Consider the following 20,795-nt stretch of genomic DNA (forward strand, 5'->3'; position numbering starts at 1 on the left):
AACAAAAAATCTAAAACATGACAATTTTTTAATTTGAAAGTTATGAATGTATTTCTTCAAATATAAATATAACATATATTTGTTCAAATAGGACCCACCGTTGCTTAGTTTGGTTTGTGGGCAAGTACGGTTGGGAACCCCCCAACCCGTGCTCGATTCTACTCGAGCGGCAACATCTCTTAAGTGGAGCCAAATCAAGTTCGGGCCAGGAGGTTTTTGAGGTGGGTGCCTCTTTTATGTCAGTCGAGGAGCCGAAGATTAGTCACACCTCCAAACACCTTTTCGAGGGTGACATTGTATGAATAACCCGTTACAAAAACCATGATGAGGTCAAAATTTACAATAATTTTAGGGGTGTCAATATTGGTCTCGTCCTGAAAAACCGACCCAAAAATTTCAGGTTTGGGTTGACCCGAACTCGAAAACGGGTCGGGTTCAGCAATTCGACCCGTTTCAAAAATCGGGTCGGATTCAGGTTGACCCATTGACCCGAAATTGATCGTTTTGACCCGAAAAATCGATTTTGAACCGACAACACGAGATTGACCCGTTTTGACCCAAAAAGCAAAGATTGACCTGTTTTTCGACACGAAAACTAGTAGTTTTTGTCAGTCCCGGTTCATTCGAGTCGGGTCGGGTTCGAGTACGGAAACCGACCCGTTTGTAAAAATGGGTCAAGTTGGGGTTGACCGAAACAGTGCCTAATCAATTTCAAGTTCGACCTAAACCCGACGCGTGACTCGAAATTGACACCTCTTAACTCCTAAGTAATTTCCCCGATTCATGGAACTTTTATTTTGTCTGGTCACCTGACACAGCTCTACGTTCGGATGAATAGTAAAATAGTGCCACATGTTCTCACTATTTACCGCGCGGCCCGACAAACCGACCCGAAATGGACCCAGGATTGCTATGTTCGCGTATTGCTCGGTATTGCTAGTTATTGGTCGATTTTGCTCGGGAAATAATGAGAAATACCGCTATGTGAAGACCAATACTGAGAAATACCGAGTTTTGATAGGTATTATTCGGTATTGCTCGGTATTGATCTTCACAGAGCGGTATTTCTCATTATTGCCAAGCAATACCTAGCAATACCGAGCAATACCGAGTAATACATAACAATACCGAGCAATACGCGAACATAGCAATCCCGGGTTCCAGTCCGGATCAGATCATCGGGCAGCACAGTAAAGAATAAGAGCACGTAGCTCGTGACGACATATTTTTGACGTCAAGTTGACCTAATAATTATTCCAATTTATGAGGCATATTGCCCGCCTAAAACGCAGTCGAGTAGTCGCTCACTGCACCTAACCGCTCTGGCTTTCTGCCCTTTTCGCCACCGAAGCGGTCCTTCCGGTTAGCCCTCCGCTATCTCCACTGTCAAGCAACGCAACTCTCAATCTCTCACACTTCCCACCCGATTCTGCATCGTCTCATGAGATACAACTGTGCCAGCGCTAAAACCCTAGTCCATGAGGAATGCGCTTCTTCCTCGACACCGGAAGCATCTTGTTTCTCATGGTGTTTTTCTGTCTTCTTTATTTTCCATGTCCCCTCATCTGCTTGTTGAGCCAGATGAAGACTTCTTTATTCTTCTTTTAAACTTGTAGGTTTGTTCGTCAGCAATGTTAGTATCTTTTCAAAAGCTTTTCTATCATGGAAGATGGGGCTGGACATCGGATTTCTAGAAAGGAACGATCGAACCCCGCCCTTTTCTCGTAGGTCAGTTGATTCCTATATTCAAGAATTGCATTACAATTATTGCAGTTTGCTTAAATTTTTTGGAAAAAATTTGGTGGCAAATGCAGCTTCTCGACGGTATTTACCAGCGTGCATGGCGAGAAGCCATCGGCAGAATATGCGAGGCGGCGGAAGCAGTCGCTCGAGACGGAGTTTGGGCACATGCTTGGAATGCACGGCTCCAAGACTTTGTATGCGTACTCGCGCTTTGGTCCTTTCTTGGCATTGTATAGGGCTGCCATTATATCGTTCCAGGTGTTCAAGCTTTCTATTTCGCATTTCTTTGTTCAAGACATCCATAAACGAGCTGTAAAGGTATTAATTGATGTTTTTGTAGTTTATACTTGCCAGCAAGCCTGATCATTTTTTTGTAGGTTTTAGTATTTCCATGACATACTGCATGAATACTACCGGTATATTTTTTGTTTACATTAGAAGGGGCCATCTTGTACTTTCAAGCTGAGAAGAGGAACACGTTTGGTTGTTTTACATAGAAATCCTCTATTAGGAACTCGTGATATGCTGTATAATAATTTGGGCATGTGGAAAAGTTTTGAATGGGTTTTCTCCAGTGGGGAGGGTTAGGCTTTGTTCGCTAATATTGTGGTCTGCTTTATGAAATAAAATTGCCGCTACAACACAAAGATGACAGAACAACTATCTGCAAGTGTTTTCTTCATGATCATGAAGTCCTGAAGAGAATATTAAATTTTGGTATGTCCAGGATGTCAAAAACAAATGGGAAGTAACAAATTACCAAATTAAGCATTACAATGTTTTCGGTATGCTTCGTTGAGGCATAAGCAATATAAAAGTCTTAAGTAATATCTCTTAGTGCTGTTTGTGTAAAGTTGCTAATTTATAATGTTAGGTTTAGAGGAATGGAATAATAAGTTATTGCTGATGGATAAAAGGTTATGCATGCTTAGGAAAAACGAATTTTGGCTAATGGTCCAGGCAATTAAATTTCATTGGGCTTGAAGAGGCATGTAATTTGATAAAATCATCTATTGTGACTATATAAAAAGTTTGTATTGATCTAGTCATAGTTGGGAACTTGTTTAACTTTTATTTCAGGTAAAATTTTATTTGGCTTGAACATCAAGAAAATTATTTTCGGGCATGTTTTAACAATGCTATGATGTGTAGGAAATGACAGGCAATGTAATAGAAAAAGTGAATTTGCAATATTTTAATTATATAATTGTTGCCTTGTTTAATATTAGTTGTTGTGTAGATGCTTAATCATTTCTTGTTAAAAATTGATAACAGCACTTGGGATAGTATTAACGAGCATATTATGATTTGTTATTGATTGAAAGTGGTTGAGCAATGAAGGTTAATGCTTCCGAAATGTATTTTTTTCCGATGAAAAGTTGGATATAAACTCCTCATTAAAGATCAGGAGTCGAGTGCCAAGTACAAGAAATAGAACAATGAAAAAACAATAAAATACAAATAGGATATCAAGTGGCCATCATATAAATGAGCTGAGGATAATCCGATAGGCATAGAAACTCCCAACTATTTTGCAATTCTAAGAGCTATTTTTCCCTCAGCTTAGTGATCATAGAAATGTGCCAATCAAATGATATTGAATCGTATTGCCTCTTCGTCCTTCCGTTTTTGTTGAAAGTCGAATTAATTCTTTCAATACAAATATTGTATATAGTAGAATAGAAAAGAGTATCCCAAAGCCCCTTAAGGGCATTAGGCGCCAAGTTTGTTTCTTCAACTATTGAACATTATTTAATGGCTAAATAAAATTAATTTTGAATAGATTGAAGTTCATGTCCAAATGTTGCAAATTTGAACATAGTCAAAGAAAATACGTGGGTCATTAATAAGTGTTAATTGTGTAATATTTTTGTTATGTTAAATATAATATAAATGTATCGTTTTAGTTGAGTTTGTATAGGAATTGTGCAGGAAAAAAAAATGAAATTTACAAGTATTGGGTAGTGCCAACAAGATTCACGCCGCAACACCGTATCGATCAATGCCAAAGTGCTGATTTCAACGTGGTGACGCCAACCTTATCTATTTGCAAGCACCACAGTGTCACAGACGTCAGTGCCGCTACACCCAAAATCAATGCCGTATCATTGGGTATCTCTGGAAAATTCACGTAGGATCGTCACTTTTTCCAACGTCGCAGCGGAGCAGTTACGACTATTTAGAGCCGCATTGACTTAGCGAAAGACGCACCGATTCGGGTCGTAACCATGCCACATCACTCAACGCTGCAACGGACCCAACATTTTGGCGCCAAGGCGTTAGTTCACTTCTCGCCGCCATAGCACCACTTTGTCCAACGCCGCGACACTCAAGTCCGATTTTGTACTCACTGTAAATAAATGTCAATTTTATTATTTGTGGAGTTTAGTTCCCTAAGTGTAGTTGAGTACTTTTTCAGTGTATTTCCTTAGTGCCCCCTTAGAGTAAAATCTAGAGGTTAGCAAAGTGCAAGATACAATCTTTAAAGGGACTAGCCTATGTTTGTGTAAGCATCTCTGTAAGTGGAGGAAGGAGTGTAGAGAAGATACTTAGATCCGTCCTTATGATAAACTACTTAGTTCTCTTTTATGAATAAAATGAATATGAGTTTGCTTGTTGTTTATTCTGTGTTGCTAGACCTTGTGTTCTGGGCTGATGATGTAAAGAGCATATTAAGTATTGATGTAGACTCTTGTTCTTTAATGAATATAATGATGTTTTTAATATCTTTTGTTCTTCATTTAATACAAACAATGATCATGTGTGTAGTTAAAACCTAATATGATGTATAGCATCGATAGAACAATTAGGAATATTGAAATGGAATATTGGTATGCCTAGACATAGGATGTTTGAATATTGTAGGTTCTATGGAGATAGTAAAATTGTAGGTGTACTAACAATCTTTCTTTTTATTCCTATAAGATCGATAGAGATCTAAATATGCACATGCTTTGATCCACATCTACAATTAAAAGTTTTATTAGAAAAAATATGTTATTTACATATATCAGTCCAAAATATTTTTATCAAAATTATATCAACTATTTTACTCATTTTCATTTAGTGGTCGGAACTCAAAAACCTCATTTTTATTTTAGTAGGATAAATTCTTGTAATTGCAGTAAGCAGTAATAATTTTGTTGCAATATAGTAGATCACTTCCTTGTGGGTTCGACACTCTACTCTATCATTTTATTACTTGATTTGACACGTATACATGCGTAAATCAATGGGCTGTTTAAATTTTATATCAAATAAAATCTAAGCATTTTTCAAATCTAGTGATTTTTTCATTAGCTCCTCGTTATTTTATTACATCATACGCACCAAACCCCCATTAGTCATTCTTAGATACAAAACTACAAAGGTTATAAGTAGTTGAAGAAATTATGTGAGCTTGAAAAGTGGAACTTGGAAGGCATTTTTCTATAAAACAATGTTTTGATCAAAATATGAAAATTAATAGAAGCAATTGACTTCCAAATCCATCTACAATTAGAGATTATGCCACCACCGATTAGAAAGCTATAATGTAATTTAATGGAGTAGCCGCTAGAAAGAAGGTTTAATTGATTAATCTCTTCAGATATTTTTTTGAATCAATACCAATAAAAAGTGCATAGAGATGTTCCACCTCATCAAGGAAAGCATTCGGAATTGTTTCTATATCACTGAATGCGCCAACTAACCTTTAAATTGTATTAAGTGAGAGCATATCAATCAACATTCTAAGAAAACTAAAAGAAATAATGGAATTTAATTGCTAAGGACTAAGGAGAAGTTCAAGAGCCATTTATCTTTCCAAAAGCTATTAGAGTGGCCATTGTCCACTTTCCAAGATATATTATGAAAAATCAGAGTAGAGTCTTTCCTAATATTTCTAATGAAAATAGGGCCATAGAAGAAGATTTTTTGCTTTGATTCTAAGGATATTCTCTTTAGAATATTTAGCTTGAGTTGTAATTATGAACAAATGATTGATTAAATCATCTTCAAGATCCAACTCCTAAGAAGAGAAAAGTTGAAAGCTCCGGATTAAGAATACCAAGGCCATTGAACTTTTTGGGCATACAAATAATTTCCATCTGGTAGAAAAGTTAGTATGAAAAAGGATCTGTTTAATCCATCTTATGAATTTTGCTAAAAAATTTGTTTTCAACACTTCAATAATAAAGTCTAGTCACAGTTCTAAAAAACTTTCTAGAAATACACTTTAATTTTGAACGTAGACTAAAATTGATAGACTTGGGATCAACTATCAAGCAATCCAAAGCACGTCTATTAGAGATAGATTTACCTCAAGAATTATCTAGTAGTATAGTCATGATGATTCTTGTTTCATAGAGATTATTTTGGTGAAAATTTTAAAAATACTATTTAGAAAATTGGTGGGCCTAAAATATATGATTAATTAACATAAATTAAGAAAATAACAGGCAAACTCGCTCTAACAAGAGAAGCTTTACTATTATTTATATTATTGAATATAGCCATAAGATCTAAGTGGATAGCATCCGACAAATCCTAAAAAGACTTTAGATAAAGCCCATTAGGGTTCGGAGATTTGCTAACTCCAAGGGAAAAGACAAAATTTAATCTATCCTGAGTGCAAGGATCACCAGATCTGATAAAGGGCTCATTATCACGAGGATATAATTGATGAAAGTCAACATGTTTATTAACACTTTAGTTGTTGAAAAGATTCTTGTAACCGGTGGTAAAACCTTTCAAAATATCTTTTTGGTCAAACAATATATCACTATCATCATGAATTTAATGAATAACATTAAACTTTCTCTTCCAATTAATAATTTTGTGAAAAATAGTTGTATTCTTGTTTTCCTCCAAGAAACACACAATTTTTAATGTGATAATGGAGATGCATGCAAAGAAAAGCCAACCCAAACTGAAAGAATAGCAAACTACGTATTAAAGAGTACTGTTTTCCTGATGATTGGGCGTGATACTGTATTCTTTAGCTTATAGTTTTTATGCCTAACTATGGAAATAAATATCATTATATTGTGAAAAGAAAAAGGATGCAAATGGATCAATAGCCTTAATACTATCAGAGTGTAAAAACAATTTTAGAAGAGCATCTAGTTGTAAGAATTATGATCTTCCTCCTAACATATTGTTTAATGATCTTAGGAGGCAACTACTTTAGCTATAGAAGAATAATAAATAGAGCTAAGAGAATGCAAAGAAGAGAAATCATCCTTGATATGCAGGATAGAAGGGCAAGAATTGATATGAACGTTGAATTTTTAACATCCAAAACATTTCTCTACATTTCTTATATTTAGATGCTTGGAGACCAACTTTCAAACATGTAAAATAAGAGATAAGTGATTCATAAACTGTTGTAGAATTGAAATGAAAAAAGAGATGAGATAGAATGGGTGTGTAAGATTTTATCCCATCAATAAACATTTTTTGTTATTGTTCAATTTGATCCATGTAGAATATCTGAACCCACGAGTGGGACGAAGGCTTGTTGTTGTTGTTGTTGTTATTCAACTTGATCCAAGGAGAATTACAAACATGCAAGGTCCTAGAAGAAGCCTTATTGTTTCTCTTCCATCTTTCCGAGGCATCTACCTTTTTCTTCCTCTTCCAAATTATTGCATTTCTTCTTTCTTCAATTAAAATTGCTGAATTTGGAACATGATCCCAATGCTGCTGTTGTAGAATTGGCCAATACTATCGATGAACAACTTGAAAGATAGTGGCTACTTTTCGATCATGAACTCAATGGAGATGGCGCACAATTGATGGATTTATTATTACTCCAGCAAAAGTTTGAAATTTGAATGAATGAAAAATGGAAGAGCCAAGTTGTTGAAAACATAGACTTAATGTGTTGGGAGTTTATCCCGTAAAAGTTTTGTGAAACTTGGGCAAGATATATTAAAAGAAGGTATGAAAGATTTGTGTTGAAGTATAAGGATATGATTGGACACTATGCAATTCAACTTCAAAGTGAAGCTTTTGTATGTATGTGTGTATTTATATACACATAAACATACAAACCATATTTAAATACAATTTTACTCTTCCCAATTCATTTTAATCATAATGAGATATAATAAAGTTTGAAGTTTAGCCATTCACAGCACAAAATACTTTATAAATTCCATAATGAGTATGAGTTTATTGCAACAAATGAAAAGAAAATGAATAAGATATACCTTTCATTCTTTAGGTTATGGGTGCTACCTATCAAAGAAAAAATGCTTTTATTTTGATTGCATTAGTTGTTTCTATTTCAATTTTAGACCGAAAGTTGTTTGATGTTGCTCACCTAGCCCAAGGTATTAGTAAGTAAACCAAATAACGTGCTAATCAAATATAGTTAACTCATGGCATGATTAGCCTCAATTGTCTGAAGAGCCTTCAGGATGATGACCTTTTTTATGTTTTATTTAATAAAATTTGTTAAGGAGCAACAATTTAAGGGGAGTTAGTTTTGGAATCTCCTCAACATTGTTACACAAATTAATTGATTCATACTTAGATCTATGTTTATTATTTGGAATAGGCATTTGTTGTAATCTGTCACAATATTTAATGATAGCCATTTGTTTTTAAAGCAATTTATGAATTTAATTCCTTAAAAATTTTTTGGCGCCTTTGCTAAATCCAGGATTTGCTTTAAGTTGTGCATTTGCCTTTAAGTATTTTTGCGGAATTTTAAAAATGTTTTTGAAATCTATATTACTAAACTTAGGTGGTTCAAATCATAAACATCATTATCCTTCAATTTATGAAGTTATTGATTCACTGAGGATGATGCCTTATAGATTAGTAATTTATTTGGCATTTTAGCCAATATAATTTGGATGCTCTTTGTTGCCTTAAAGTTGAACACAATTACCGGAGTAAGCCCGTCTCTGTAGATCATGTACATTTGACATACTTTGACCCACCTATTTTTCCTTTTATTATTTAGATATTAACACCTTACCCCTGTTTTTTAGGGAAGATGCATTTCATTGATATTAACACCGTCATATCCATTGCTATAAAAATATCATCATTATTCCTCCAACTTCATTTAAAAATATTAAATATCCTTTAAAATTTAAGAACACATTGTATTGGCCTCCGTTCTGTTAACTATTACATATGGTTGCTTAAAGAACATAGAGAATCCTTTAGAGAACTTGAGGGAAAATCTCTCATCTCATTAATGTGTGATCTAATCGCTTTCCTACCTGAATTTGGAGGACCTAATTGTTCTTTGGTCCAACCTCAAGAAACCTACGTCTAACTTCAGCTTTATTTTATGAAATATGTCACAACTGTTAGCTTTAATATGTGAACCAATAATATTTCCTTTTGCTTATGTCTTCAGTTTCGGGAGACCTTAATCAGCTTGGGACCTTTCTATACAAAGGTATATCCAAACTCTATCAATATTGTTCTTTTAAATATGCTATTATCAACTCAAGATGCTAATGGTTTATTCATTAATCCTGCAATTTAGTTATTCAAAAGGATGCTTTCCTTGTGTTAGTTTTTTCTATAATTCAGACAGAAAGTCCTCTTTCATTTATTGCGGCCTTCATAGTGTGCCAAATGCCATCCACGAAAATTTCTATTGATATGAGTCACTATCATTGTTTTGAAAAGTTTTCCCTGATTGAAGCTTGTCAACATTCCTGTACCTTTGAAACTTTGATAGTAATGTTACTACAATTTGAAGACTTCTAGGCACTAGTTAAGGCTTCTCTTTTATATTCTCTACTAATTGATACTTCATTGCACCACGTTCATATATATTACATGTGGATAAGATAATATCTTGAGTAATATAGTTGATTATGTAAATATAGATAGAAACTCTTACATTTGTTTATATGTAAACTAACTAGAAGCATTTATACTTCATATTGGATTTGTAGTTTAGATAACGTATTATGTGTAAAACAAGCGGCATCCAAGGGTTCATGTATCATACTTTTTGAACATCTGTTGCAGTTGTCATGTCTAAATCATGTTATATCATTTTTTTTTTCCTTATGTTCATAGCAGTGCAGCAGAGATTTTGGTGCTTTATTATTTGGAATTTTTCCCCCTCAATGCATCTCTATAGAAGCACGTGTTAACTTCATAGTAAAGATTTTGCAATTTTCAATATTGTTGCTATGACTGTCCAACAATTCTTGGAGAAATATATATTTAATTTTCTTCAGGTTAATTTGATATGTGAACTATTTAACTCTTAGTACATTAGTTGGATGGATTGCATTACAAATGCATATCATGAAGTTCTAAGACTCCATATAAAGGACCATTGTCTACCTTAGAGGATGACATTTTACTTAATGTGCATGCTAACTGGAAGGTGTCTGTAATGCAATAATACAATTGATGATAGTTGTTGTAACTTTTCGGTAGGAATGAATGAAAAATTATGATTCATAAAGCTACCTATAAATATTTTGGATAAAGCTTATGCTGATGGATCTGCTTGTATATGATAAAACATTAATTTCAGTTTGTAACGGTTCTTCAATGGATTGTTCTCTGTTGTTGATTTTGGTCTATTGCTGTCACCTTGGGAAATCACTTAAAGTAAATATAGAAGTTATTGTGTTGTTTGTAATGTTTCTCTTATAAATTCATCAATTCTTACAGATGATCAGCGCTACCTCTAGATGTTTATTTACTCTTTAAATCAAACACAAAGTTGGTAAGTATTTTGACATTTTTTGTTGTAGCTTGGACAAGCACTGAGCACGCGGCCTGATATCTTGCCCAAGGCATATTGTCAAGAGCTTTCCAAGTTGCTGGTATTTAAGCTTATTTCTGTATTGTCTTGATTGTATATGAATGTCTTATTTTACTCTTTTGGTGTTTTCATTTGCGAAACAAGGTCTCTAATAAGTTCCACATCTTCTTTATTTTCTAAACTATTTTTGTGAACATTTTCCAATCATTCACCTTGAATGTTTCTTTGACACGGCTATCAATAGCTTGGGCATTGCTACTGCAGTTTTCTTTGACTAGTTGCTGCTTCTGGTGCTCTCTTTATTCCGAGCTATTGCTTTTGGTCAAGTTCAATTTATTTGGAATAATGGCCAATCAAGGTAAGATATTGACATCCTGGTACATTTTTGTTAAAGGAGAGTAAACTACTTATTCTGATGTCTGAATTAGGTGATGCCTAGTAGCAAGAAGTAGGTGTTAATTCAAACACACAAGATCAGTCTCCTTTTTATTACAAGAAATTAACATGCGATAATGCATAAAAGATATTCCGGTGTTGGAGAAAGGAGGATATATACTATGAAAATTTTTTAAATTTGAATGAAATTGTAACGTTTTAAAGTTCTGAAATAGTATGATTTAGGTTCAATGCCATCAAGTGAGTAGAAAATTAGTCTATTTAATTCATCACAAAAATATTTATTATCCTTTATCATATTCATCATGATCATTAATTCGAAACCATGTATACTTTAATTTATCAAAATAAAGTTCAAAGTTTCTAATAATTATATAAAAAAAAATTTATACATATTTTATATTATGCACAATTCTTTTCTATATTACATCTTAAAACTGTGCATCCATCCATAATACCAAGATACATAATGATTGAGCAACCTACCTATGGTCCCACGTGTGCCTTTTCATCTTAAAAATATTCATCATAATATCTGATGAGCTAAACACCTAACAGGATAAACAGTTTTAATATAAGGTTCAAACATAATAATAATAATAATAATAATAATATGCATACTTTTTTCTGAACTAACATGAGCATTTCTGATTAAAGAATATAGCTAGCTTACTATAGTAACAAACTTTAAAGCGAGACTTGCTTTGATACTTAAATAATAAGATTTAATATAAGAAAATAAAATGCATGTCAAATATTAAATCATGAAGTTCTACTTATCAATTATTTGCACCATTTTCATTTCCATTGTTTCTCATTAATTTCTTAGAGATGTCATATAATGCATGTAGGCTTGTGACACATTTATATTATTAGATTGTCACCTGGCCATCGGCCTTAACAATTTTGATAAAGTTTGGACAGACCCTTCGATCTTAATGTTGAATTTTGTAGTATCAACTTTTTAGTATCGAGAGTTGGGAACTCTCTTATTTTCTTTATTTAGGTTCATCTTATTAGAACTTGTGCCTCGCAATGCGCAAGTCATCATAGTCTGCCAATTTATCTCACATGACATGACATTTCATTTGCTCCTTTCAATTTAATATAATTATTATCAACATTTAAAATTTATTAGCACCGATACTCACCTATTATTAATTAATGTGCTTAACATGTGTTAAGGGTAGACATGCTATGTAACACGTGTTAACATGTTTTGCACACTTATGCTTCACATCACTAATTGTATGAAGGGTGCGCCATTCATGCCTCATGCCATGACATGTGATATTTGTGTTATTGGCTAAAGTGATGCAGTGAGTTATAGAGAATTTAGGCTAATTTTATATTTTAATCATTAACCAATACATTCTTCATCAGACTAATTAAATTTTGCAATTAAAGTTAGAATAATTTAATCTCCAAATGACAATTAATTGCAATCTAGCCTAATTAATCCCTAATTAAATTTAATTAATATATTAAAAGATTGTTTATACTAAATTTTCCTAGTAATTAGTGAATTGTTATCCTAATATTAGGATATTTTATTACATTTATAACTAATTATTGGTCACTAAGTATACTTACTTATTGCCATATTTAATTGATAACTAGTTGGCCTAATTAATTTCAATTTTTAAAATTGGTATTGATTTATTATCTTTGTCATTAATTAATGGTTACCTTGCCTTTTAATCTGGTTAATCTAATATGCTGATTATAAAACTTGTTTAATTAATTTTTACTTCATTGATCAATGATTAATTAGGCAATTTTATCATCATAATAATTCAATTAGTTTTTAATTAGCCTGACAAATCTCCACCAAGCTAATCTTCTCACGAATTATGCTATTCACTATGTCTCACGTACAAAAGCAAAATTGAAGTTTACTTCCAACATCCATCGATTTAGACCTAGTTCTCACCTTTCTGAAGCGTTTCACAGGTATGAACCCATTTGCATCAACTTTCTACCAAACAAATGCTTAAACATGATTTGGAGCTGAGATCTGAACTGTTTCGGAACTTTAATAGAAACAAACAGATCTTCAATGTCTAGTATATACTCCAGCCCAATTTGTGCTATTATGAGTGCTGATCCATCTGCGATGCAGGTTGCACTTAATTTATTGTAATCAATATTATAACAAGTTCATGTATTATAGTCAGTCTATGCTTTTTGCAACCGAATGCTGTGGTTTTGATGTAGCCACTTTTCTGAAGTAGTTCTACCTGCAGGCGTTTGTAGTACCCATTTCACTACTTTGTCTATATGGGCCTACCTCTTGGATCAGCTACAACTTGTGCCTTTATCGTTGGCAATAGGTATAGGCTGTCACGACCCAGCTCGGAGGCTCTAATTAATGAGGCGGAAACAGACGGTCAGATGGTAGATTAGATTCTCAATTACTAAATCTATCTTCAATACACTGAAAGAGCCACTAAACTTAAAAAATGTAAACTGATATAAAATGATTTAAGTACCTTTCTTCTGGCGTGCCACATCTATGGTTCATATTTTCACATCTTCTATTCATTTTGATTATAATAAATTATACCTAAAAATGTTAGACCAACTAAAAGTAAGCACAACTCAGTAAGTAAAGCATGCTTCTAAATTATAGTAACTCAAAGCAATTGAAATAATATGCATGATTTTTTTTTTCATTTTATATCATAAGATAATTACCTTTAATCCTATCATTTCATCGAGGCTTTCAATATATATATATATATTTCTCATTTCTCATAAATAATACAACCGTCACAGGACCCACCGTCTAATTTAATATCAATGAAGATACTCTTTTTTCTTTTCCTTTTTCTTTTCCATAATATTTTCCTTTTAACGTGCACGATACATTGCTTCCCTAGCCAATACTATAAGGTGTGTTCCATCACTCAATATGCACATGCAAGCGTAGTATATGATATCATTTCATTTACTTTCTATAAAAATGTAATTTATGACATATTTAGTTTTATTTGGTTCAACATGATCAATCATTGAGTATGAAAAAGACGAATCATAATCTAATTTGCTATAAAAACTTATAAACAATAAGCAGATATCAGTATCTTTCAATGCATTTAATTTAAGAAAGAATAAAATCATTACTGTAATTAAAAGACATGAGTACTCACCTTGAAATCGGATGTCCTGACAATTTGTTTTAGTCACCACTCTGACGCCAGCTTAACACCTATATAATATACTTGGTAAATATTAAAATTATTACATAAAATACCATTATTCTAATAATTAAAATTTCAATTATAAATTGCTTTCTCTCTCTCCTATTCTATATTTTTATTTAATTAATATTTTCTATATTATTAATATGTAGCACTAACGATTCAATTCCTTGTTTGTATAATTCATTTTCTAATTAGCATTTTCAATTAAAATTCATATTTTATTTAAATATCATAATATCTCAAACTTACTATCTCTCTAATTATTTGCTTTAAAATCTTAAATTTAAATTTGATTATTATTATTATTTCTATATTCGATAAAATATCTCATTTCTTATATTATTTAACTCACCAAAACGTTCCTTCCTTCTTTGAAATTCTTCCTTTGTCCACCATTGAGCCAAAGTTTATATCACTTGGATTCTTCATTCTTCCAATAAAAAATCAAAAAATATTTTCTTTTTATTTCATCAACTAAAGAAACGAAAAAATGAAAGTATATAACCTCAAATAAAATCACTTATTTTAGAAGGAATTCAAAAAACCCAAATTCTTTTTTTTATTTTTTTTATTTCCAGATTTTCTTCCCTTAAACTTTAACTGAACATTCATCATTTCTTAGATTAAAAATCATATGATGTTTTGCACATAAATTAAAAAAGAAATTTAATGAACATACCTTCCTCTTTCTTCCTCTTCCTCTCTACACCCTTCTTTCGGTTTGCTTCTTTTGTCATAACAATGAAAAAGAACGAGTGAAATGAAGATATGACTCCCAAGGTGTCGCTACTTTTTGCATTCAAATGCATATCCTTGCCCAATTTTGCGATTCGACTTCTGCCCTATGCTTCCGCTCTCGCGGTTAGCCCGCCTGCTTTGCCCATTTTATTAACTAGCTGGTTCACTTTAGCCGGCCAGACCGGTTCTTACATAGGCCCTTTGATTTAATGTTCTGGAGTTGAGCTAAGCATTGCTTCCAAATGGATGGTAAACCCCTGTGAGTTCAGGTTAAAGTATCAAAATCTTTTTGAATATTGGCTTTTGTGAAGCTCCTTGGATAAGGGAATTCGTGGCTTCTAAGTTCTAACAAGGGAAGCTTTGTATAACAATGAAGGTTTCTTAAGCCCAGAGTCTTAAATTTAGACTGAATAGGCCCTGAAAAAAAGGGCCCAATGTATATGGACATGACTTGTTTTTCATTTCCCCAATTATGTTAAACATACTTTGTTTCAGCTATAAAATGATGTTGAATAGTTGGGATAATGGTGATGTGATGATGATACTTAATTGCACAAATAATTTTACTGACTTTGATTAGAGGTTTCCCTCATAATAAACACTATATTTCCTAGACTATTTTGAATGATTATTACCGCCTCTGTAAATTATAAAACCATAAATTAGGCTATAATAATGTGGCTAAGAAATTAATCACTGAATTAATTCATCCAATTCATCCAATTCATCATGATTTGCCCTATACATTGACATGATATCCTAACATTAGTTTATAAGCAGGATCAAATACCCCCATTTCCTTCTCATATTGCAATCAAATCAATTGAATCTCAGCTGGGAGCACCAATTTTTGATATATTTTCTGATATAAGTCCAGAACCCATTGCGGCTGCATCACTAGGGCAAGTTTATAAAGGTTAGTGTTTCCCATTTTTGTCAATGTTTGAGTTATACATATTGTTTCTATACTTGTTGAATATCATCAATTCTCTCTGCATCTAAATGCATTCATTTGATATGTCAAGTCATGCAGCTCATCTACTTTCTGGGGAGCTTGTAGCTGTCAAAGTCCAAAGACCTGGTATGGCGCTCACGCTAACCCTTGATGCTCTGCTGTTTCATATGATTGGGGGGCAACTGAAGCGCTTTGCCAAGGCTAGGAAGGATTTGTTGGTTGCGGTTAATGAGATGGTTTGATAACAATTTCTTATTTTATCTATCTCTATATATATATATATATATATATAATTGAATTGCTCCTTGAATAGTCTCAATATTTTGGACTTGGTCATTTGGAAGTTGTAAGTGCTAATGACGTTCAACTTCAACCTTCTTTATACTAGAAGCTTTTTATCTAATTTTACACGGTATTTATGCCCAGATCAACCTTTTTTCTGTTAAGACTCTATGTTTATGTAGTGTTGCAGACTATTCTCTAATATATGGCATGGGTATGATCATTTGATTTGTTAGAAGCTAATGGCTAAAAGTACACTTAAGTGTGCTTTTGAAGTGAAATAACGTGAAGCACAAAAGAAGTGCTTCACTTATCTCCCAATACATCAAGTAAAATAAAAGTGTGCTCTGTGTTGCCCAAAATTTGAAGAATTTCCAAAGAAGTTAAATGCTCATATTTAAAAATTATTCTGAAGGCCCGTATTTTGATTCATCAAGCGACCAGATGACACAATACTCTAGGGTTCTATATTAAAAAATATCTTAGATTTGTCGTGATTGTAAGTTATGACTTACACTTGGAGGTAACTTATTTTACAAATTTTTCCCTAAAAATATTCTTCCCAAGAAAATATGATGCAACAATGACGCGTTGGAAGATACAATGCTGGTTTTAAAATGACGGCATTCTTAGTTTTCTCAATGATTAATGCTTGATTTTTTTTTTTTCATTTTAAAACTTGACATACTCGGTTTGTAAATGTTAGAGTATGTTAACAATATTAGGCAAAATACATGTCATTACCATTTTTCTAGACACTTAAGCCTTGATTTTTCTAATGTGAAATTCCAAACTTCTGATCAGTTTCAAACTAATTAGCATCATATCAACATTTACATTTAAGAATATTTAGGGGCATACTCACAATCAACTACTGCCCAAGCCACATTAGATTTAATGCTTTGGCTCTATACTACATACCTTGAGTCCCTATTCCTCAAGCAGCTGTAGTTATTCATCATCTTTGATGTAGTTAGGTGTTACCTCTCAGAGTATATGCATTTGGAGGCTGTCGTGAGTGCAGGTCAGCTATTAGGGTCAACTAGGCCTCTTAGCTTGACTTTGGTGTGTTGCTTACTGTCTGTGTAATAGGCAAGGCTTGATCCAAATGGCATGTTGCACACACTATATTAAGCCTTTTGATACTATATGTGCTAAGCCATTCTTATGATGTTGTTAGAGATGGATATGAATTGCCTATTTAAGTTACAATCTATGACAATCGCAATTAAATGTGTTTAATCACATATACCCTAGTCAGTAAGTGTGCATTCAGGTATAAACTTCATTACAAACGCATGAAGTATTCTTTTGAATTTTTGTGGTGTTTGTCTTGTGGAAAGAATAACTTTAGAAATGTGGTGGTAGAGATGTAAGGATGTCTAATGGTTGCAGGAATTGGCATTATAAAATTTGATTAAGTGTTTATCAAAGAGGGTGGGGAATACATATAGATTTTTATATAGCTCATGAAATAGATGTAGAACTATCATATGAGGGTTCTTTATGATGAGGATGGTGGAAAAAACTTTGCTCGTTTGGTTGTTCTTATGCTGTAAGCATGAGGAATGATACTTTAAGGAGTAAATTGCGTACAATTCTATTGATTTGCTTAAATCTTAACTATTTCCACCAACTTTTCTAGATTCACTTTGAAATCCATGAAAGTACCTAACGATCTTGTAACTCGATAACTATTACCACAATACGCCCCAATATCATTTTTGAATTTATAACCTATACAACCACATGTTATTTGAATGTTGGTAATGGTAAAAAAAACTTGGGGCTTTTGCAGAATTTTAAAGATAGATTTTACATTTTTTTAATAAGAGCTTCTGCAAAATGTGGCCCTATAAAACAGTTGGGAATTCACTTCATTACTGAAGTGCATATTGCTTCAAGTATTGGCTTTAATTCTAGAATATCTTTGGTTCTATTGATTTTTACATGTTTGAATAGATTGGTTGGCTTAGAGCAATGGTTAGGTTGCTTTCATTGTGAAATTGAAGTTATGATCTCAAGTCACTCGAGCAACCTCTTTTGAGTGTAGGGGTAATGTTGCAAACACCCACTCTGATCTGTTTTGATATTGCAACCATGCTTTGATTAGATAATTACTTTCATTTTTTATTTTTATTAATCTTTAACTTGTAATTGTCGCCGCCGCTTTTTTAAAATGATTACTGATATGAATTTTGTTACTATCTTTTCTATTTTCTTTTTGTTTGTATTGAGTTGTGGCATATTAAGTGTGCAAGTGTTTTCTCCTAGCCCTTTTTAGAGGAATTAGTTTGATGCCAAATTCTAAGTTTCAAGTCGTATTTTTATGATTCTACATATTATTGTTGCTCATGTCCCAATAATTTCATATTATTTTGGCTTCATCATCTAGTTTGATACTTCATACACCTTGACTTGTCAATATAGTTGTTCTTAAACTTTGCTACTTGTATAATTAATGTATGTAAATATTAGTAAATATCCTTTTAATTAATTGAAGTGCTGCTTTGCTTTGCACTGTCCTTTGACAAGAATCAGTGTTTTCCTTTATGCATAGCACAGTGGCGTTGAAAACATGTTCGAATAGAAAAGGTAAAAGCCCACGGTACATTTTACATCAATGGTAATAACCTGCAGTTGTATGTACTATGTACAATAGTCCATGTGGAAGCATTCTAAAACTGCTTCACTCCGTTAGCAAAATTGGGGCATAAGAATATTATATACATGAATCTGAGTGGAAACAATAGCAGCATCAAATATGTAGTTTTTGACTTTACCTGAATATCTTCAATGATGTTGGCGGGTATTTCTACACCTCTCCATCATCTGCATTGCTAAGCTAAAAATTGTAGTTTAAACCTTTGCTTGGAAAACACTATAAAATTCTTCAGGGAGGCAATGCCACAACATCTGACAAGTGATTCTTGAGAAGGGGTGTGACAGTATAATTTTTGTATGGTGATTTGAAAACTTTTCATATTGTGCAATGGCCTAATTTCTGTGGAAATTAGGGGCATGCTTTCACTTCAGGCTTTATCTGAAAATCATCACAGGACCCAAATAGTTGGGGTAAGCTAATGATGATATATCTCAATATTCTATTAAAAACAAGATATTTTTTGTGAACATGAAAGTTTTACTTTGATTGCTCTTTTGCATTTTGTTTATCATGATGAAAGTGCACCATCACGCGGAGCTTTTGATTAAAGGACTGACTTGACTTCAACGCATAATTTAAGATCATGTGTTCAAAACATTTTTATTTAATTCCCCCTATGATCTAAAAAGTTTTCAGCTTTGGTTCTTTTTATTTATCCAAATACAAAAACCAATTTTTATTCACTAAATGTTATGTGCCGTACAAAATTTTGTGGTTCAAGTTTTCAAAATGTGATTGATTTTAAAGTGTATTTTTGAAATGCTTGGCTCCTTTTTCTTTCTAGTAGCATTTATGATTATGTTATTTTATAAGGATATTAATCTAGTAGTCTTCTATGTTGTGCATGCATTATTCTTCTGTGTTTGCTAATTATAAATGTTGAAAATGATAGGTAAGACACATGTTTGAGGAAATCGATTATATTCTTGAGGCTCAAAATGCTGAAAAGTTTGCTGCTCTATATGCTCTTCCCTTGAGTAAGTTTTTATACATTTTTAAGCTTTTATTGTTAGACGTGTACTGCCAATTTGAATCGTGATGCCTTTTATCTCAGATAACAATTTATTTTCGTATTAAAAGATGCTTATAAAATGTGTGGTTTTTGTTGTATAGCTGTCTCTTGTTCTAACAAGACATGCAACTTTCTAAGCTCATGCTTTCACAGAACATCTTGCAAAATGGAGTTGGCATCGCACACATACTAGTAAGGGATAATCTAATGATGATGATGTTGAATGTGGTGCAACTATTGGAGAACACACGCTATGCCTTAAATCAAAGAATTTAACAATATAATTTATTCAGAATGATAGAAAAAGGCAGTATATCATTTTAAATGTTTTCTATCGAATATTATCTCTATCATCTTACAGAATTAACTATAAGCAGAAGCATTTTCCAACACCTTCTCATTATTATGTAACATCAGAACAATACCCCATCCTCTATTGAAATTGTTATCATTAATGCATACATTACTTATTGTACTTTTATGAACCTTGATCATCCATTCTCAATTGATTAATTTGATTCCATGAGAATTGAGGTGTGATTTTCTGAACATAGTCCCAAGATGTAGACTTTAATGCATGACTTAGTCATGTTATTTGGAGTATGATCGATATTTTTATGGGTAAAAAAGTGATGTTTAAGTTGACAATGGTCAAGGCACTGATCTTTTTCATTTTTAACATATACTTGATGATAGTTAAATGGGCATGAAAGTGGATTATACTCAATCCATAAGTACTTATAACTTAAATGAAATGAAGGTGTGGTGGAGGATTTTAGATGATGGATAGATTTAAAATTGAATTTAGGTCTCTTTTATTTCTAGCTATAATGTAATTAGTTTAATTAATTTTGTTATCTAACATATTATTACATAACAATAGTCAACAAGGGCAAAATCAGCTTTACTTTTGAGGGTGAGCAAACTCAATACATGAATAATTAAAATAAAATTGATACACTATTAAAAGAAAACTATATTATTTTCTGCATACCCTTTTCTCTCATATATTTAAGTGGTTTCAAAATGAACTCTACCGATACAATAACAATGTAACA

At 32.7% G+C, this 20,795-nt stretch overlaps 1 protein-coding gene across 2 annotated transcripts in view; it reads left to right on the plus strand.

Annotated features, from left to right (window-relative positions):
* The first annotated feature begins 1,292 nt into the window (after positions 1–1,292).
* The window catches only part of LOC110100309 (uncharacterized protein sll0005), a 45,379-nt gene continuing 25,876 nt past the window's right edge, over positions 1,293–20,795 (plus strand). The window contains exons 1-8 of one of the 2 annotated variants that reach the window (XM_020827752.2): positions 1,293–1,527; positions 1,617–1,728; positions 1,815–2,061; positions 9,104–9,145; positions 10,473–10,544; positions 15,604–15,739; positions 15,857–16,014; positions 19,618–19,702. In XM_020827752.2, coding sequence (XP_020683411.1) covers positions 1,479–1,527; positions 1,617–1,728; positions 1,815–2,061; positions 9,104–9,145; positions 10,473–10,544; positions 15,604–15,739; positions 15,857–16,014; positions 19,618–19,702 — 901 coding nt within the window. In that variant the 5' untranslated portion in view covers positions 1,293–1,478. Of the gene's footprint in view, positions 1,528–1,616; positions 1,729–1,814; positions 2,062–9,103; positions 9,146–10,472; positions 10,545–10,861; positions 13,002–13,125; positions 13,277–15,603; positions 15,740–15,856; positions 16,015–19,617; positions 19,703–20,795 lie in introns of those variants that run through there. The other variant, XM_028699199.1, reaches the window with a different exon arrangement.

Source organism: Dendrobium catenatum, unplaced genomic scaffold (genome assembly GCF_001605985.2).
Source record: "Dendrobium catenatum unplaced genomic scaffold, ASM160598v2 fragScaff_scaffold_1220, whole genome shotgun sequence".
NCBI lineage: Eukaryota > Viridiplantae > Streptophyta > Magnoliopsida > Asparagales > Orchidaceae > Dendrobium > Dendrobium catenatum.